This window comes from Drosophila sechellia, chromosome 3L, assembly GCF_004382195.2.
Source record: "Drosophila sechellia strain sech25 chromosome 3L, ASM438219v1, whole genome shotgun sequence".
Lineage (NCBI taxonomy): Eukaryota > Metazoa > Arthropoda > Insecta > Diptera > Drosophilidae > Drosophila > Drosophila sechellia.
This window is the reverse complement of record NC_045951.1, coordinates 18,004,204-18,018,985: the sequence shown is the minus strand read 5'-3', so window position 1 is coordinate 18,018,985 and position 14,782 is coordinate 18,004,204. Positions and strand designations below refer to the sequence as shown.

Below are 14,782 nucleotides of genomic sequence, written 5' to 3'. Positions count from 1 at the left end.
CAACTACCGGTGGCTTCCTCCCATTGCATTTTTCGTGTAATTAATTAAATTCGAGTCGGAGGAGCTCCTAAAAGTTCGCCACGAACAAAAATTGTTTGCTCCGCTAAAGTTTAAGTTGTTCACTCAAAAATTAAATTTTTTTAGCTATCAGCTTACACATAATGGCCCACATTCGGGCGACCCATATGCCCTACTCAAGTCCGACTTTCTGGGTAATTATGTCTCCATATAAGCTCCGGGTAGCATTCGTCACTCAGCTGAGTTTCACCGATTTTTCGGATTTTCCTTTTCGGCTTTTGCTTTCTATCCGAAAGTATAGTATTCATATTAAGTATTCATTGGGAAACGCAAGAGAAAAGCGGTTGAAGTTGTTGCGGGAAGAGCTCGAAAGGAAGCGTTCGTAATTTCAAATTGAATTTTTAAATTTTAAATACTTACCATCGGGGGAAAAAGAGGTGCACCCAAAATGAATGTCAAAACGGTGAACAACTTCAATGGCACTGCCAGCTAAAGAAGTAATTTTTTAAAGCTTAAGAATGGGATTTATCAGTAGATCAATTATTGTAAACTTTCGTTGGCTGAATCAATTTTTATAAAAATGTATCACTGGAAAAACTGAGGCTTGAGGAAATTATTTCCAAAGCTTATTGATACAGCTTTTGAACAGTTATTATTATTGAAACACATATTATAAGTTTTCTAAAGTGTCTTAATTAATTTTAGCTAACTCAAAACACTAAATACACTAAAACACATTAAACCTAGGCAGTGTAAATTGGATCTTAGTTAAATGAGTTATTAACCAAACTAACTTTGCAAATCGCATTTGTAATGTAAGAAAATCGATGCCAAGCTAAAATGCCAGTTTACTTACTGCACCTCAATCCTTAAAATTTGTGCTAATTTGCTAAAGCAGATTAAGTTACACTTGATAACACAGTCGTTGAAAAGTGCGTATTGAATTTCCTTCGATGTGCGAAGTGCAAGTGATTAAATAAATAAGTGAGGAGTTGTGAGTGAGGATTACAGTTGATGTAGCGAACTCAATTCCCTTGGCAAGTTCAAACAGAAATCTAATTTAAAGCGGCTAGAAAGACTGAAGAGATCTGAAGAGAGATGGGTGGGATGATGGGGAATGTGTGCCCGTGGACTGCTCATTTTGCTTGTTTACGCATCCAATTTGCCATCAAGTATACGCCGAGTGAGCCATCGCAACAGATAGGGTCAGCTACGAAATGTGAAGCTAGAGCGAACAGCTTACATAAGTGATAGGATTTAAATGCCGGAAAAACTTAAATGGCAAGCTTAACGCCGTATCACGTAGCATCCATATTAATTGCAACGTGCAGTCGGGTATAAATAGCTGACTGACTGCCACAGCCAATCATTCAGCGCTACTCGACAAGATGAACGTATTCCATAGTTTCTTGATAGTCTTCCTGGGCCTGGCCCTCAGCTCTGTGGATGCACAGATAGCAACGCGCCAGGAAACCTGGGAGGACAAGGCTTGTGGTCCCCGCGCCTACTACAATTACGCCCGGCACACTTGCCTGCCCTTCTAGGAACCTTTCCAAAGAGTTCTATGCCTAAAGAAATACAAAATTAGGTAATAAAGGTAATAAATTTACCAGAAATAAATACGCGGTGTTTAAGTGATCGGGAAAAGAGGGTGCAGGAATGGAATGTACCCATTAAATGGCTAAGGGAGTGGATATTACATTAATGGTAATTCTTCTCTTTGGGAGATGTTAAAGAAGAAGATCATTTACAATACTTCTTACTTCTTAGAACAATCGATTTATGTGCGTATTAACTTTGTTCAGAAAATAACCAGATTTCTCATTATGAATAAATTGGTACACTTACACATAATGGCCCACATTCGGGCGACCCATATGCCCTACTCAAGTCCGACTTTCTGGGTAATTATGTCTCCATATAAGCTCCGGGTAGCATTCGTCACTCAGCTGAGTTTCACCGATTTTTCGGATTTTCCTTTTCGGCTTTTGCTTTCTATCCGAAAGTATAGTATTCATATTAAGTATTCATTGGGAAACGCAAGAGAAAAGCGGTTGAAGTTGTTGCGGGAAGAGCTCGAAAGGAAGCGTTCGTAATTTCAAATTGAATTTTTAAATTTTAAATACTTACCAACGGGGGAAAAAGAGGTGCACCCAAAATGAATGTCAAAACGGTGAACAACTTCAATGGCACTGCCAGCTAAAGAAGTAATTTTTTAAAGCTTAAGAAAGGGATTTATCAGTAGATCAATTATTGTAAACTTTCGTTGGCTGAATCAATTTTTATAAAAATGTATCACTGGAAAAACTGAGGCTTGAGGAAATTATTTCCAAAGCTTATTGATACAGCTTTTGAACAGTTATTATTATTGAAACACATATTATAAGTTTTCTAAAGTGTCTTAATTAATTTTAGCTAACTCAAAACACTAAATACACTAAAACACATTAAACCTAGGCAGTGTAAATTGGATCTTAGTTAAATGAGTTATTAACCAAACTAACTTTGCAAATCGCATTTGTAATGTAAGAAAATCGATGCCAAGCTAAAATGCCAGTTTACTTACTGCACCTCAATCCTTAAAATTTGTGCTAATTTGCTAAAGCAGATTAAGTTACACTTGATAACACAGTCGTTGAAAAGTGCGTATTGAATTTCCTTCGATGTGCGAAGTGCAAGTGATTAAATAAATAAGTGAGAAGTTGTGAGTGAGGATTTTAGTTGATGTAGCGAACTCAATTCCCTTGGCAAGTTCAAACAGAAATCTAATTTAAAGCGGCTAGAAAGACTGAAGAGATCTGAAGAGAGATGGGTGGGATGATGGGGAATGTGTGCCCGTGGACTGCTCATTTTGCTTGTTTACGCATCCAATTTGCCATCAAGTATACGCCGAGTGAGCCATCGCAACAGATAGGGTCAGCTACGAAATGTGAAGCTAGAGCGAACAGCTTACATAAGTGATAGGATTTAAATGCCGGAAAAACTTAAATGGCAAGCTTAACGCCGTATCACGTAGCATCCATATTAATTGCAACGTGCAGTCGGGTATAAATAGCTGACTGACTGCCACAGCCAATCATTCAGCGCTACTCGACAAGATGAACGTATTCCATAGTTTCTTGATAGTCTTCCTGGGCCTGGCCCTCAGCTCTGTGGGTGCACAGATAGCAACGCGCCAGGAAACCTGGGAGGACAAGGCTTGTGGTCCCCGCGCCTACTACAATTACGCCCGGCACACTTGCCTGCCCTTCTAGGAACCTTTCCAAAGAGTTCTATGCCTAAAGAAATACAAAATTAGGTAATAAAGGTAATAAATTTACCAGAAATAAATACGCGGTGTTTAATTGATCGGGAAAAGAGGGTGCAGGAATGGAATGTACCAATTAAATGGCTAAGGGAGTGGATATTACATTAATGGTAATTCTTCTCTTTCGGAGATGTTAAAGAAGAAGATCATTTACAATACTTCTTACTTCTTAGAACAATCGATTTATGTGCGTATTAACTATGTTCAGAAAATAACCAGATTTCTCATTATGAATAAATTGGTACACTAACACATAATGGCCCACATTCGGGCGACCCATATGCCCTACTCAAGTCCGACTTTCTGGGTAATTATGTCTCCATATAAGCTCCGGGTAGCATTCGTCACTCAGCTGAGTTTCACCGATTTTTCGGATTTTCCTTTTCGGCTTTTGATTTCTATCCGAAAAGAGGGATATTAATTATTCATTGGGAAACGCAAGAGAAAAGCGGTTGAAGTTGTTGCGGGAAGAGCTCGAAAGGAAGCGTTCGTAATTTCAAATTGAATTTTTCAATTTTAAATACTTACCAACGGAGGAAAAAGAGTTGCAACCAAAATGCATGGCCAAACGGTGAAAAACTTCAATGGCACTGCCAAGCTAAAGAAGTAATTTTTTAAAGCTTAAGAAAGGGATTTATCAGTAGATCAATTATTGTAAACTTTCGTTGGCTGAATCAATTTTTATAAAAATGTATCACTGGAAAAACTGGGGCTTGAGGAAATTATTTTCAAAGCTTATTGATACAGGTTTTGAACAGTTATTATTATTGAAACACATATTATAAGTTTTCTAAAGTGTCTTAATAAATTTTAGCTAACTCAAAACACCAAACACACTAAAACACATTAAACTAAGGCAGTGTAAATTGGATCTTAGTTAAATGAATTATTAACCAAACTAACTTTGCAAATCGCATTTGTAATGTAAGAAAATCGATGCCAAGCTAAAATGCCAGTTTACTTACTGCACCTCAATCCTTAAAATTTGTGCTAATTTGCTAAAGCAGATTAAGTTACACTTGATAACACAGTCGTTGAAAAGTGCGAAGTGCAAGTGATTAAATAAGTAAGTGAGGAGTATTACAGTTGATGTAGGGAACTCAATTCCCTTGGCAAGTTCAAACAGAAATCTAATTTAAAGCGGCTAGAAAGACTGAAGAGATCTGAAGAGAGATGGGTGGGATGATGGGGAATGTGTGCCCGTGGACTGCTCATTTTGCTTGTTTACGCATCCAATTTGCCATCAAGTATACGCCGAGTGAGCCATCGCAACAGATAGGGTCAGCTACGAAATGTGAAGCTAGAGCGAACAGCTTACATAAGTGATAGGATTTAAATGCCGGAAAAACTTAAATGGCAAGCTTAACGCCGTATCACGTAGCATCCATATTAATTGCAACGTGCAGTCGGGTATAAATAGCTGACTGACTGCCACAGCCAATCATTCAGCGCTACTCGACAAGATGAACGTATTCCATAGTTTCTTGATAGTCTTCCTGGGCCTGGCCCTCAGCTCTGTGGGTGCACAGATAGCAACGCGCCAGGAAACCTGGGAGGACAAGGCTTGTGGTCCCCGCGCCTACTACAATTACGCCCGGCACACTTGCCTGCCCTTCTAGGAACCTTTCCAAAGAGTTCTATGCCTAAAGAAATACAAAATTAGGTAATAAAGGTAATAAATTTACCAGAAATAAATACGCGGTGTTTAAGTGATCGGGAAAAGAGGGTGCAGGAATGGAATGTACCCATTAAATGGCTAAGGGAGTGGATATTACATTAATGGTAATTCTTCTCTTTGGGAGATGTTTAAGAAGAAGATCATTTACAATACTTCTTACATCTTAGTACCATTGATTTATTTGCGTATTAACTTTGTTCAGAAAATAACCAGATTTCTCATTATGAATAAATTGGTAAGCTCAATGGGACAATATTTCAACGACCTTCAGCAGCTTCTTCATCCACACCATGCCTCCGAGGAAACGTTGCCAAGGACGTGGAAGAGCTTTCTTGAATGCAAAACTTTATGCCTCTTTCACTGCTCGTTAATTAATTCGCCCCTAAGAAGAACGGTTTCCCAGTCCCAGGAAGCCGCGGCATAAACCAACTTGTTATGGCTTATTAATTTTGCATGCAGCCGCGACTGCAGTCAGGCCAACGTCATGTAAACATGTGCAGGATTCCACTGTGTCCTGCCTGTGAGAGGGGGTCCTGTGCTCGCAACTGGGAACTGGAGCCCGGAAAAGACAGCCTGATGGGGCCTCTCATCAGGAAAGTTAAAGCCTACTCGAGGCAGACTTATTGCATTTTAATGCGGGCTCTGGATTACACTCAATCGGTTAACTGGCCGACAAACACAGATTTAATTTCAAATATTTACTATTATCTGCGGGGAATCTTTGGACAGCGAATAAAACGTTTTTTCCGTGTGCCGCTGGCATAAAAATTATATTTACTGACTGAATGAAATTTTTCTGCTTTATTATTTGTTACGCTTTTACGTTTAATTCAATAGCCCATATTTACTTTCCATTTAATTTGAGTTAAGCTTGCAGATTGCCATTTAAAATCAATTTTTCGAAATGCTTTGGTGTTCGAAATGCTTTGGTGTTCCCACTTTGAATTTTGGTTTAATTTCTAATTTTCTTTTGCAAAAACATTATTTTAATTGCCAAGTATACCTCAATGAAATACATTTGCCTGTTGTTCCATTTTGCCAAATGCAGAGTTAACCGAATTATTCATGTAATTTAATTAGCATCGTCAATGAACCAATTATCATTTATGGCTCACAATTAAGGCAAAGAGCTAATAAAAATAAATTGTATTGCGCTCGAATATGGCTGCGTTAATACAAACGTAATTAAAACGTTATCATTAATAAAAATTAATAAAAAAATGTTCAATCTCACTCAATTGTTCTCTATTCTTAGTTTTAAAATTATTTCACTCGACTTGACTAATCTTATCGCTTATGCCAATAAATATTCTCTGCCCTATTCATCAACCTCAAGTGCCGCCCATGATGTCCCCTTTCGTAAAACGATCCAATATTTAAGCTTCTGTTTTATGGTCATCGACAAATGTCCAAACATTGGCAGCTATTGTGACAGTTGCTGCCTGTCACAACCAACTGGGGCAGTATAATAGTTGGTTCTATCCCCTTGCATCCTGTCGAGTCCTGTGGACTACGTCACAAATGTGTGCGTCATGCGAGGAGCATCCTGGACTACCATTTTCCTGAAATACAAACAAAGCATAAATTTTAACGAGCTTGTCAGGCGAAAGAGGCGAGGCAACAGCCACCATGTACTTCGATATCGACGCATCATTATATAATTGACTCCCTGATGCCTCGATGTCGAGCAGTTTATCACTTTGTTGTCGGCGATGGCGGAGCTAATAATGCTGATGCCCTCGATACAAGTTGCCTGATTATGATGATGCGAGGATGCTTATTTGGTGGAGATTCGCTGAATTAAGGTAATCAGGTCAACCAGTGTCGGTTTTAAATAGAATTTAAGTTAATAAAGTGCTGATGAGAGCTGCTAGTGTTAAAACACCTTAGGAAAATGTAAACGTTATACTAAAAGCTCACTAAAATCTGAGGCATATTTTAACATTTATTATAGGGGGCGTTTATTTATCTAGCTCAAACATAAAATGTATTAAATATTGTGTTTTTAATTTAAAAGCTGTCGAGTGCACAAACTAGAACTTGTGGCTTGACTGTGGTTCTGATACATTTAAGTATTCAGCCGCTGGCCAGAGAATTGAAAAATTTACCAACTTGTTGTCAGCTGCTTCCAAACAAGAATTCTTTGGTTTTAATCAAATTTATAATGTACACACATGGCCTATTAAAAAATTCATATTTTCTTCATGCTAAAGTGCAATTTGAGTGTGTTTAATTTATAGAAAAAATGTGTACCAAAATTGAAACCTTTATACAAGGCACAGTCGTTTTTCATCTGAAGTGACGTTGATTGGTGAAGTGAGTTCAGTCGAGGTCAAGTACCTACTTCTCCTAGTGTTCCTCATCCTTCAAATTTTACATCCTTGGCGCCTTTGTGGATTTCCTAAGCAACAAATATATATATTTTTTGAGTTAAGCCACAAAAATATGTTCTTTTTACCACACATTTGCCTCTCTTCCCTCAAGCTTGCAACTTTTCCAAGCAAATATTTTTGCTGTGAACCTGCCGCAAAGTTTTCCCTGTGACAAGAGCACATATCAAGGAGCCTCGCCGTGTGTCGGCAGATATCAAACAACGTGACTTGCCAACGGTTCTCGAGTCCTTGTTGATATTTCAAGCGCTTAAATTGATTACGCAATCTTTCGGTCCTTATTCCTTATAATTATACCCTTACCAAAGGCACACCACCGTAAGACGCTGTGGTTAAGCTTCGGCACTGTGAGAACAGTTTGGGATATTAAAAAACACGTAACTTAAAAAAAGTAGAGTAAATTACTATGGATAAGTTGTTCCTTCTCTATAAGACATTTTTAAAATAATGTGTCCGACTTTCCCAATAGATTATACAATGTCTGAAGGGCATCTGAAAGCTTTTGCAAATTCTAATTCAATTTTTTGCTTTTCATATCGGAAATCGGAAATTTAATCCGTTTACTTGGCAATTTGGGCGGATGTTTGTTGTGGATTCTTTGGTTTGCGGCTCAATCATTTTAATGGCAGACTCGTGTTAGGCCTTGTTGGAAATTCATTTCATAGATACACCCACTAGAGCACCCACTTTTACCAGGACACGGGTAAAACTCCCTACAACAATAGCCATAAATCGACAATTTCAGTTTGATTTTTCGTTGTTGTCTTTGCGCAACATTAAAAATTAATTAAACTGTGCAAAAAACATATAAATGAAGTGCAAACAGCATTTCGGTATTTGCCTCACTGCGGAAATTCAGTTAATTGATCCATTCACGCTTTGTTAAATATTTAATTTGCTTAAACTACACTTTTAATGGTAAGTACTCTGAAATTTCGAGCGCAGAACAATTAATCTAATACCCAACTTAATTCAAAAGCGAACGCAGTATCACAGTATCATGCTCATTAACATTTTGCAGCTCTATATGCTCAATATAAATTTTTTCCAACTTAGGGCAATAAATAAGCTATTTTAAAAACAATGCTTATGCATATTAAAATTTGCTGAATCAACGCTAGTCTTATTTATCATCCGGCGATGCCATTAAAATTATGACGAATTCTCTGCTCAAAATAACCGAGGACATCAAATATGCTTATGCACATATATTTGAGTTTTGAATGCGTATACGCCCCGTATGCGTGCATAAAAGCGTTAAACTTTCGCTCGGCAACTTTAAATGAAGAAAGCGAACGAGAAAAGAGAAAAGGCAGCCTAGTCCTGCATGCGACAACCAAAGTTCGTGGGGCGGAAAATCCATTTATCATATGTCTGCTGTCTGTATGTGCATGTTTTTTTTACGACTGAAAAAGTAACGAAAGACACTTGATGCGCGATATTTACATGACAAAAACTAGCGGCAGGTGCATGAAATAAATGATGACTCCACAGTTGTCATTCCGCTGGCACGCAAAACCTTGAATAACTTCAAATAACTTACGCTTCGAGTATCTATAAGTTTGGCCATGGTGTAGACAGTGTTTCTAAAATCACATATAAGTTTTGACTGTAAATGTGTATGTGTTCTGTGTGCTTGCCGTGAATACCACTGATAATAATGGTAACGCTGATTATGAGGGAAATGATGATGATGACGATGCTCTGATCATTTGTGCTCTCTATGTGCTCATGTGTGCGTGAAAATCAGCCACGATACGAGGACAATGACAAGGATTTACCGGCTTGAATGAGCCTTCGGGATAGCACGCTAGTATGAATATTTATGCTGGCGCCTGTTTTTGTTTCTGTTCATCAGGTCTAAGACGAGGCAGCCAATTGAATGATTTGCGGCAAGTTGGCCCATAAATTAACCAAGTTAAGTGACCTTCTCAAGTGGCTGTAGCGGTTTTATCTGAAGAAAGCAAAGCTTTTACATAGGGTTCTGTACATGGCTTGCATGGTAAAACAACAAGATTCAACTAACAAATTTTTTTGAAATTTTCATATCACTTAAAAATATAGTCCTCAATGCAGTAAAAATTCATTCATAATACTGCAGCCGTAAAGTTCTAAATATTTGACCAGAAAATTATGTAAAAATGTATTATATAAAACGCTAAATAAATAATTTTCATACTGTCATTAAACAACTAGGTATAATTAATGAAATACATTTGCCACCTGGCACTCGCAGTTAAAATCGCATAAATCAACACAAAGTTATGTTGTCATGACGACCATGCCAGACCTCTTAGCTCACCAACTCGTGTCGCCTGTCCTGTTCTGATGCGATCTGGTTTCGCTTTTGGCCAAAAACCATGTCAAACTGGCCAGAGTTCCGCCGCAAGCCACACCAACATCCATCGAAAACGTGCAACAAATTCCGCAATAAAATCGCAAAAATCATTTTAAATGCATTCGCATATATTCGCGCAACAAACGGCTGTCACTGCGGCACTCCGAACAAACATAAGCAAATTGTGCTTTTCCCATGATATGTCACCCATCATGTCACCAAATATTGAAATCGAAAGCCAAACGATATGGTTTATGGTGACGGTCGTTGCCCATGTGTTTGTTTTCATTTTAACAATTTATTTTGGGGTAAAATTGTTATGTAAACATAAAATTGTAAGAAGTGCACCCGTTTTTTGAAATTAAACCAACGTGAAATTTTTAAAAAAGAACTAAAATCAACTCATAGTTCAAACGTTTTTTCATAGCTAATTCAGAAATGAAAAAAATATAGGAAGCAACAAAAATTACATTTAATATAAAAACCGTACCCTCTTAAGCTACAAATTGAAAAGATTTATTTGATTGTACTGTTTCAAATTTTCAGTATTAATAATATTTAATTTTAAATAATACTCTTAAGAGATGTTTGTCTTTGTTTTCAAATTGTAAAGGGCCACAAAGTAGTGTAGTGTACTTTAACAACACTCTAGAAAATTGATTTAATTAATCTCTTATTGCTGACATGAAATATAACAAGAGAGAATGCTATAGTCGAGTTCCCCGACTGTCATATACCCCTTACTCAGCTAGTGGAAGTGCGAATGTGAAAAAATGACAAAATTGTTCAAAAGTGAAGGCGTTAGAAAAGGCGTGGTCAGAGTGCTTTAGGTATACCGGTATAAATTGGCAAGATGAACCATAAAACGAAGAAAATCAAACCACTTTCCATAAATGCAGGCGTTACAATTTTTGTGTGGAATTAATTTTTTACGTACCTCAATACTTACAAAAACTTTTTGAATTATCATTACGTATCACATGCATTTATATCGCAACGTAACGAAATATCGCGTAACGCAAGACCAGGGCTGCAGCAACGAAATGAATAACGATAGGCAATAAGTTGCGAAGTTCAATACTGGTCAGAATTGTGATATATTGTTACCCAGTAAAAGACTATCAATACACAAAATAAAGGCCCCTAGGAAAATAATAAATTAATGTTCTTTTAAAAAGTAAGTTCTTACCAGTTCGGCACAAACTTTTGGCTTGGCACGAGCTTTTCGCTTGGCACAAGCTTTTGGCTTGGCACAAACTTTCGGCGCGGATATGCACGGGGGCTTTTTTGGATTACAACTGCGCGGTGAGACCTCCTTTAGACATAAATTTACACTGCTTAAACTCTTCGAACAAAAAGAAAAGGAGAGCTTCATATGGTATTTATTTGATGTGTAAGATGTCAGCTATTAACTATGATTATGTTCCTTCCGCCAGTAAGTGTTGGGTATGGTCAGTTCAAATTTCGTATTGGAAGCGCGTTAAAATACGAAAGGATACAGCGAGAGAAGAAGCATAGGCGCGTAGCAGTGCTAAAGGAAACACATGTTCGCACCAAATCGATGAAATAAGATAAAAACAATAAAAAAAAAAATATCAAAACATTTATCAAATTGTTATTGATAATTTTTTAAGTGGACGTTAGAGAGGTCGTGGCTACATGAGTCAATAAGCTTGACTGGTTCCTGGGATCTCGACGCTCATACCAAAGACACTAGAATAACAAAATATAAAAAAAAAACAATAGTTAGAAAAATAACTTAATTGGGGAACATGGAAAAGTTTTAATGTTAAACATTAAAATATTTCAAGTATAATGAATTATTAACATAAATATAAATATGTAAACGGTAGCTAATTCGAGCAGCGATTTTTTTTTTTTATTTATTTATTCGCACGGGTCCCACGGCCACACCTCCCGCCCAACCGACCGAGGGGCGCTGCCGTGTATCGTACGGCTCGATTCGCGAGAAGATATAGACGCGATATAAAAAATAGAATAGGAACGAGGAAATGAATATAATGTGGAATAACTACGTTAAATATTAGTGTTAGTAGGATCTAATTATGTAATAGAAAAGATAAAATCGATTGCTTTAATAGCGGCAGAGAGTCAAGATTACAGATAATAGGATAAAGTCTATTATAGTCAGAACATAAAACTCTGTGAGGGTCATGCAACTCATAATTAGATCTACAATGATTTAAGATAAGGGGTATATAGTTTCTAGTGACTCTACTTGGAACCGAGAAGTTAAGCCGACTAATCAAGTCGGGACTCTCAACATCCCCACGAATAAGCTTACAAATAAAGACTGTTCCAAGCATAGTTCTACGGTTAGCTAGGGATGGTAAATTAATTAAAAGTAGTCTACTGGAATAAGGAGGTGGTAATATATGCGTATTTTGGACTCCAAACAGGTGATCCGTACTCGAGAATCGGACGGACTAACGAAATAAATAAGGTTTTAGTCAAGTAAGGGTCTTCAAATTCCTTAGACCACCTTTTTATAAAACCAAGCACACCCCTGGCCTTATTGACAATAGACGAAATATGGTCAGAAAATTTTAGTTTTGGGTCCAGAAGAACACCAAGATCATCAACTCGTGTTATTCTGTCCAGAGAGCACCCACTTAGAGTGTAAGGTTGGCACGACCATATTTGAAATCGGTCTAGATCGGATTGTAAGTCCAAATGGCAAGAAGTGTCCTTGTACTGGAGGCATAATTTAACATCGTCTGCGTACATAAGTACACGCGAATGTTTTATTATTAAGGAGAGGTCGTTAATGAATAAGGTAAAAAGAAGCGGACCAAGATGGCTCCCTTGTGGGACACCGGATGTGACTCGGAGAATAGAAGATTCTTTATCTTCTATTCTCCGAGTCACATCCGGTGTCCCACAAGGGAGCCATCTTGGTCCGCTTCTTTTTTTTTTTTTAAAGAGAACTTGTTGTGTCCTGCCATTCAGATAGCTTGAAATCCAATTTAGAAGATCAACAGGGAAACCTATAAGATCAAGTTTTTTTATTAGAAGGTAATGATTAACAGAGTCAAATGCTTTACTAAAATCAGTGTAGATGACATCTGTTTGAAGATTATTTTTGAAACCCTCTATTACGAAAGAAGTTAGCTCCAAGAGGTTAGTGGTTGTAGCTCTGCGTTTCATAAAACCGTGTTGACACGGTGATATGATTGATCTACAAAGGTGCTGCAAATGAGGAGTGATAACATTTTCGAAAAGTTTTGGGATAGCCGACAATTTAGAGATTCCTCTGTAATTGCTTGCATCCAGTTTGCTACCTTTTTTGTGAAGAGGAATCACAAAGGACTCCTTCCATATATGAGGGAATTGTGAAGATTCCAAAGATAAGGTAAACAGTTTCAGTAGAGGCTTGCACAAGGCTTCCGCACAGAATCTGAGCACACAGCCAGGGATTCCATCGGGACCTGGCGAATAGACCGGTTTAACACGCTGAAGATCGTTAAGCAGTGAGCTTTCTTTTATAGTGGGGCAAAATATTAGATTCGACTTAGATACCGCATAAGAGTATGGCTGTTCGGAATGAGGTAAAGTTGAATATGTTGTTTGAAAAAACTTGGCGAATAGATCGGCTATTGCCTGATCCGATGTAACCGTAGTGTTTTCAAAAAATAGCGAGGAAGGGTGAGAACTTGTTTTTCGCTTAATGCTAACGAAATTATAAAACTGTTTCGGATCCTGTGCAAACTGGAACTTACAACGGTTTAAATAATTTTTGTAGCACTGAGCATTAAGCATTAATATTTACAAAGGATGGACTGAGAACCGGTATTTTTAAATTTCATATAGAGTCTGGACTTTACATTTTTTAGGTGTGTCAACTCTTTATTAAACCAAGGAGGCTTAGAGATTGACGGATAGTACATCGGAACACAAGAGTTAAAAAATGATTTAAATGCGGTATAAAACATATTAATCGCATCCGCCATTATGTTGCAGGAGTAAAGATCCGACCAATTAAAGCCAGCTATAAAATTGTTTAGCCTCCGAAAATTTGCCTTGCGAAAACAGGGAATTCGTTTTGTTGACTTCTCTGAATTTACTTTTAATACCGTACCTAAGTCGATTTCCACTCGAAAGTAGGATGATATTGATCTTCAGGTTGAGTAAGAGGCACTACCCTGGACAGAAACACACATTCAGGACTTGTTACAAAACATAGATCCAAAAGTCGACCAAGAGAATTTGGAATATAATTAACTTGCGACAGCGATAAGTCGAGCAAGCCGTCAATAAAGTCATGTTGTGCTAAAGGGAGAAGGATATTCGATTGTTTTTCTGGGGACCACATTGTGCCAGGTATATTAAAATCACCTAGAACTACCAATTGGTCCCTGTCAGAAAGTTTATTCAAGATGGACTGGATAGCGGACAGATGATTCTGATATTCTGGGAATTCAGAAGATGGCGGAATATAGGATAATAATAATATAAACTGATCTGTCGGAAAAAGACAGCTTTACACATACGAATTCCGAGTTACGGGAATCGTCCAAAAGTAACTCTTCCGACGCGAGGGTAGATCTAACCGCAATCAAGACTCCACCTCCCCGTCAAACCTATATATAGTGTACATACCTGGGAAGACTTCGGAGTTAAGTATCTCCGGCTTTAACCAAGTCTCTGTGAGCACTATAATATGGGATGCAAATGAAAGACTATCACAATACAATTTGATTAATTTGCTACGCAAGCCTCTAACATTTTGATGGGAGATAGTAAGTTTTGTAGTTAGTTTTTGAAGAGGAAGAAGATGAAGAGGCGGATGGTGCAGTGGTCTGGCCACGTGAGGGAAGTTTAATTCCCACGGGCACCTTTTTCTTATTTTTGATCTTAGCTTCAAACTCTTTTACCACCATACTATCCGGCCAAAAATCACCCGAACATATGGTCGAAAAGAGCTCGTTTGGGACAGTTATCTTGAAAGATGATATGTCCCTAGCGAAAGAGAAGGTAAATTTTTCCACTTTTATATTATCGGCTTTTGTTTTGTCTTGTATATAAGACAA

General features: G+C 37.7%; 3 protein-coding genes and 1 long non-coding RNA gene across 4 annotated transcripts; 3 read left to right on the top strand and 1 right to left on the bottom strand.

The window, feature by feature from the left end:
• The first annotated feature begins 1,379 nt into the window (after positions 1–1,379).
• LOC116801153 lies at positions 1,380–1,638 on the top strand. The gene has a single exon (XM_032719020.1). It carries the CDS (start codon positions 1,407–1,409, stop codon positions 1,560–1,562), a length of 156 nt encoding a protein of 51 aa, XP_032574911.1. The 5' UTR covers positions 1,380–1,406; the 3' UTR covers positions 1,563–1,638.
• A 1,448-nt stretch (positions 1,639–3,086) lies between these two features.
• LOC116801222 lies at positions 3,087–3,348 on the top strand. The gene has a single exon (XM_032719417.1). It carries the CDS (start codon positions 3,117–3,119, stop codon positions 3,270–3,272), a length of 156 nt encoding a protein of 51 aa, XP_032575308.1. The 5' UTR covers positions 3,087–3,116; the 3' UTR covers positions 3,273–3,348.
• Positions 3,349–4,758: 1,410 nt separating this feature from the next.
• LOC6618308 lies at positions 4,759–5,020 on the top strand. Its single transcript, XM_002042545.2, has one exon. It carries the CDS (start codon positions 4,789–4,791, stop codon positions 4,942–4,944), a length of 156 nt encoding a protein of 51 aa, XP_002042581.2. The 5' UTR covers positions 4,759–4,788; the 3' UTR covers positions 4,945–5,020.
• Positions 5,021–5,846: 826 nt separating this feature from the next.
• On the bottom strand, positions 5,847–8,302 carry LOC116801111. Its single transcript, XR_004361782.1, has 3 exons — positions 7,462–8,302; positions 7,257–7,404; positions 5,847–6,565 (listed from the first exon to the last, which is right to left on the bottom strand). It is a non-coding gene; the product is annotated as an uncharacterized LOC116801111 (long non-coding RNA).
• Between the last annotated feature and the right edge of the window lie 6,480 nt (positions 8,303–14,782).

Excerpts from the sequence above, each read along its gene's own strand:
- LOC116801153 (XM_032719020.1), top strand. The coding sequence starts at position 1,407 with ATGAACGTATTCCATAGTTTCTTGATAGTCTTCCTGGGCCTGGCCCTC.
- LOC116801222 (XM_032719417.1), top strand. The coding sequence starts at position 3,117 with ATGAACGTATTCCATAGTTTCTTGATAGTCTTCCTGGGCCTGGCCCTC.
- LOC6618308 (XM_002042545.2), top strand. The coding sequence starts at position 4,789 with ATGAACGTATTCCATAGTTTCTTGATAGTCTTCCTGGGCCTGGCCCTC.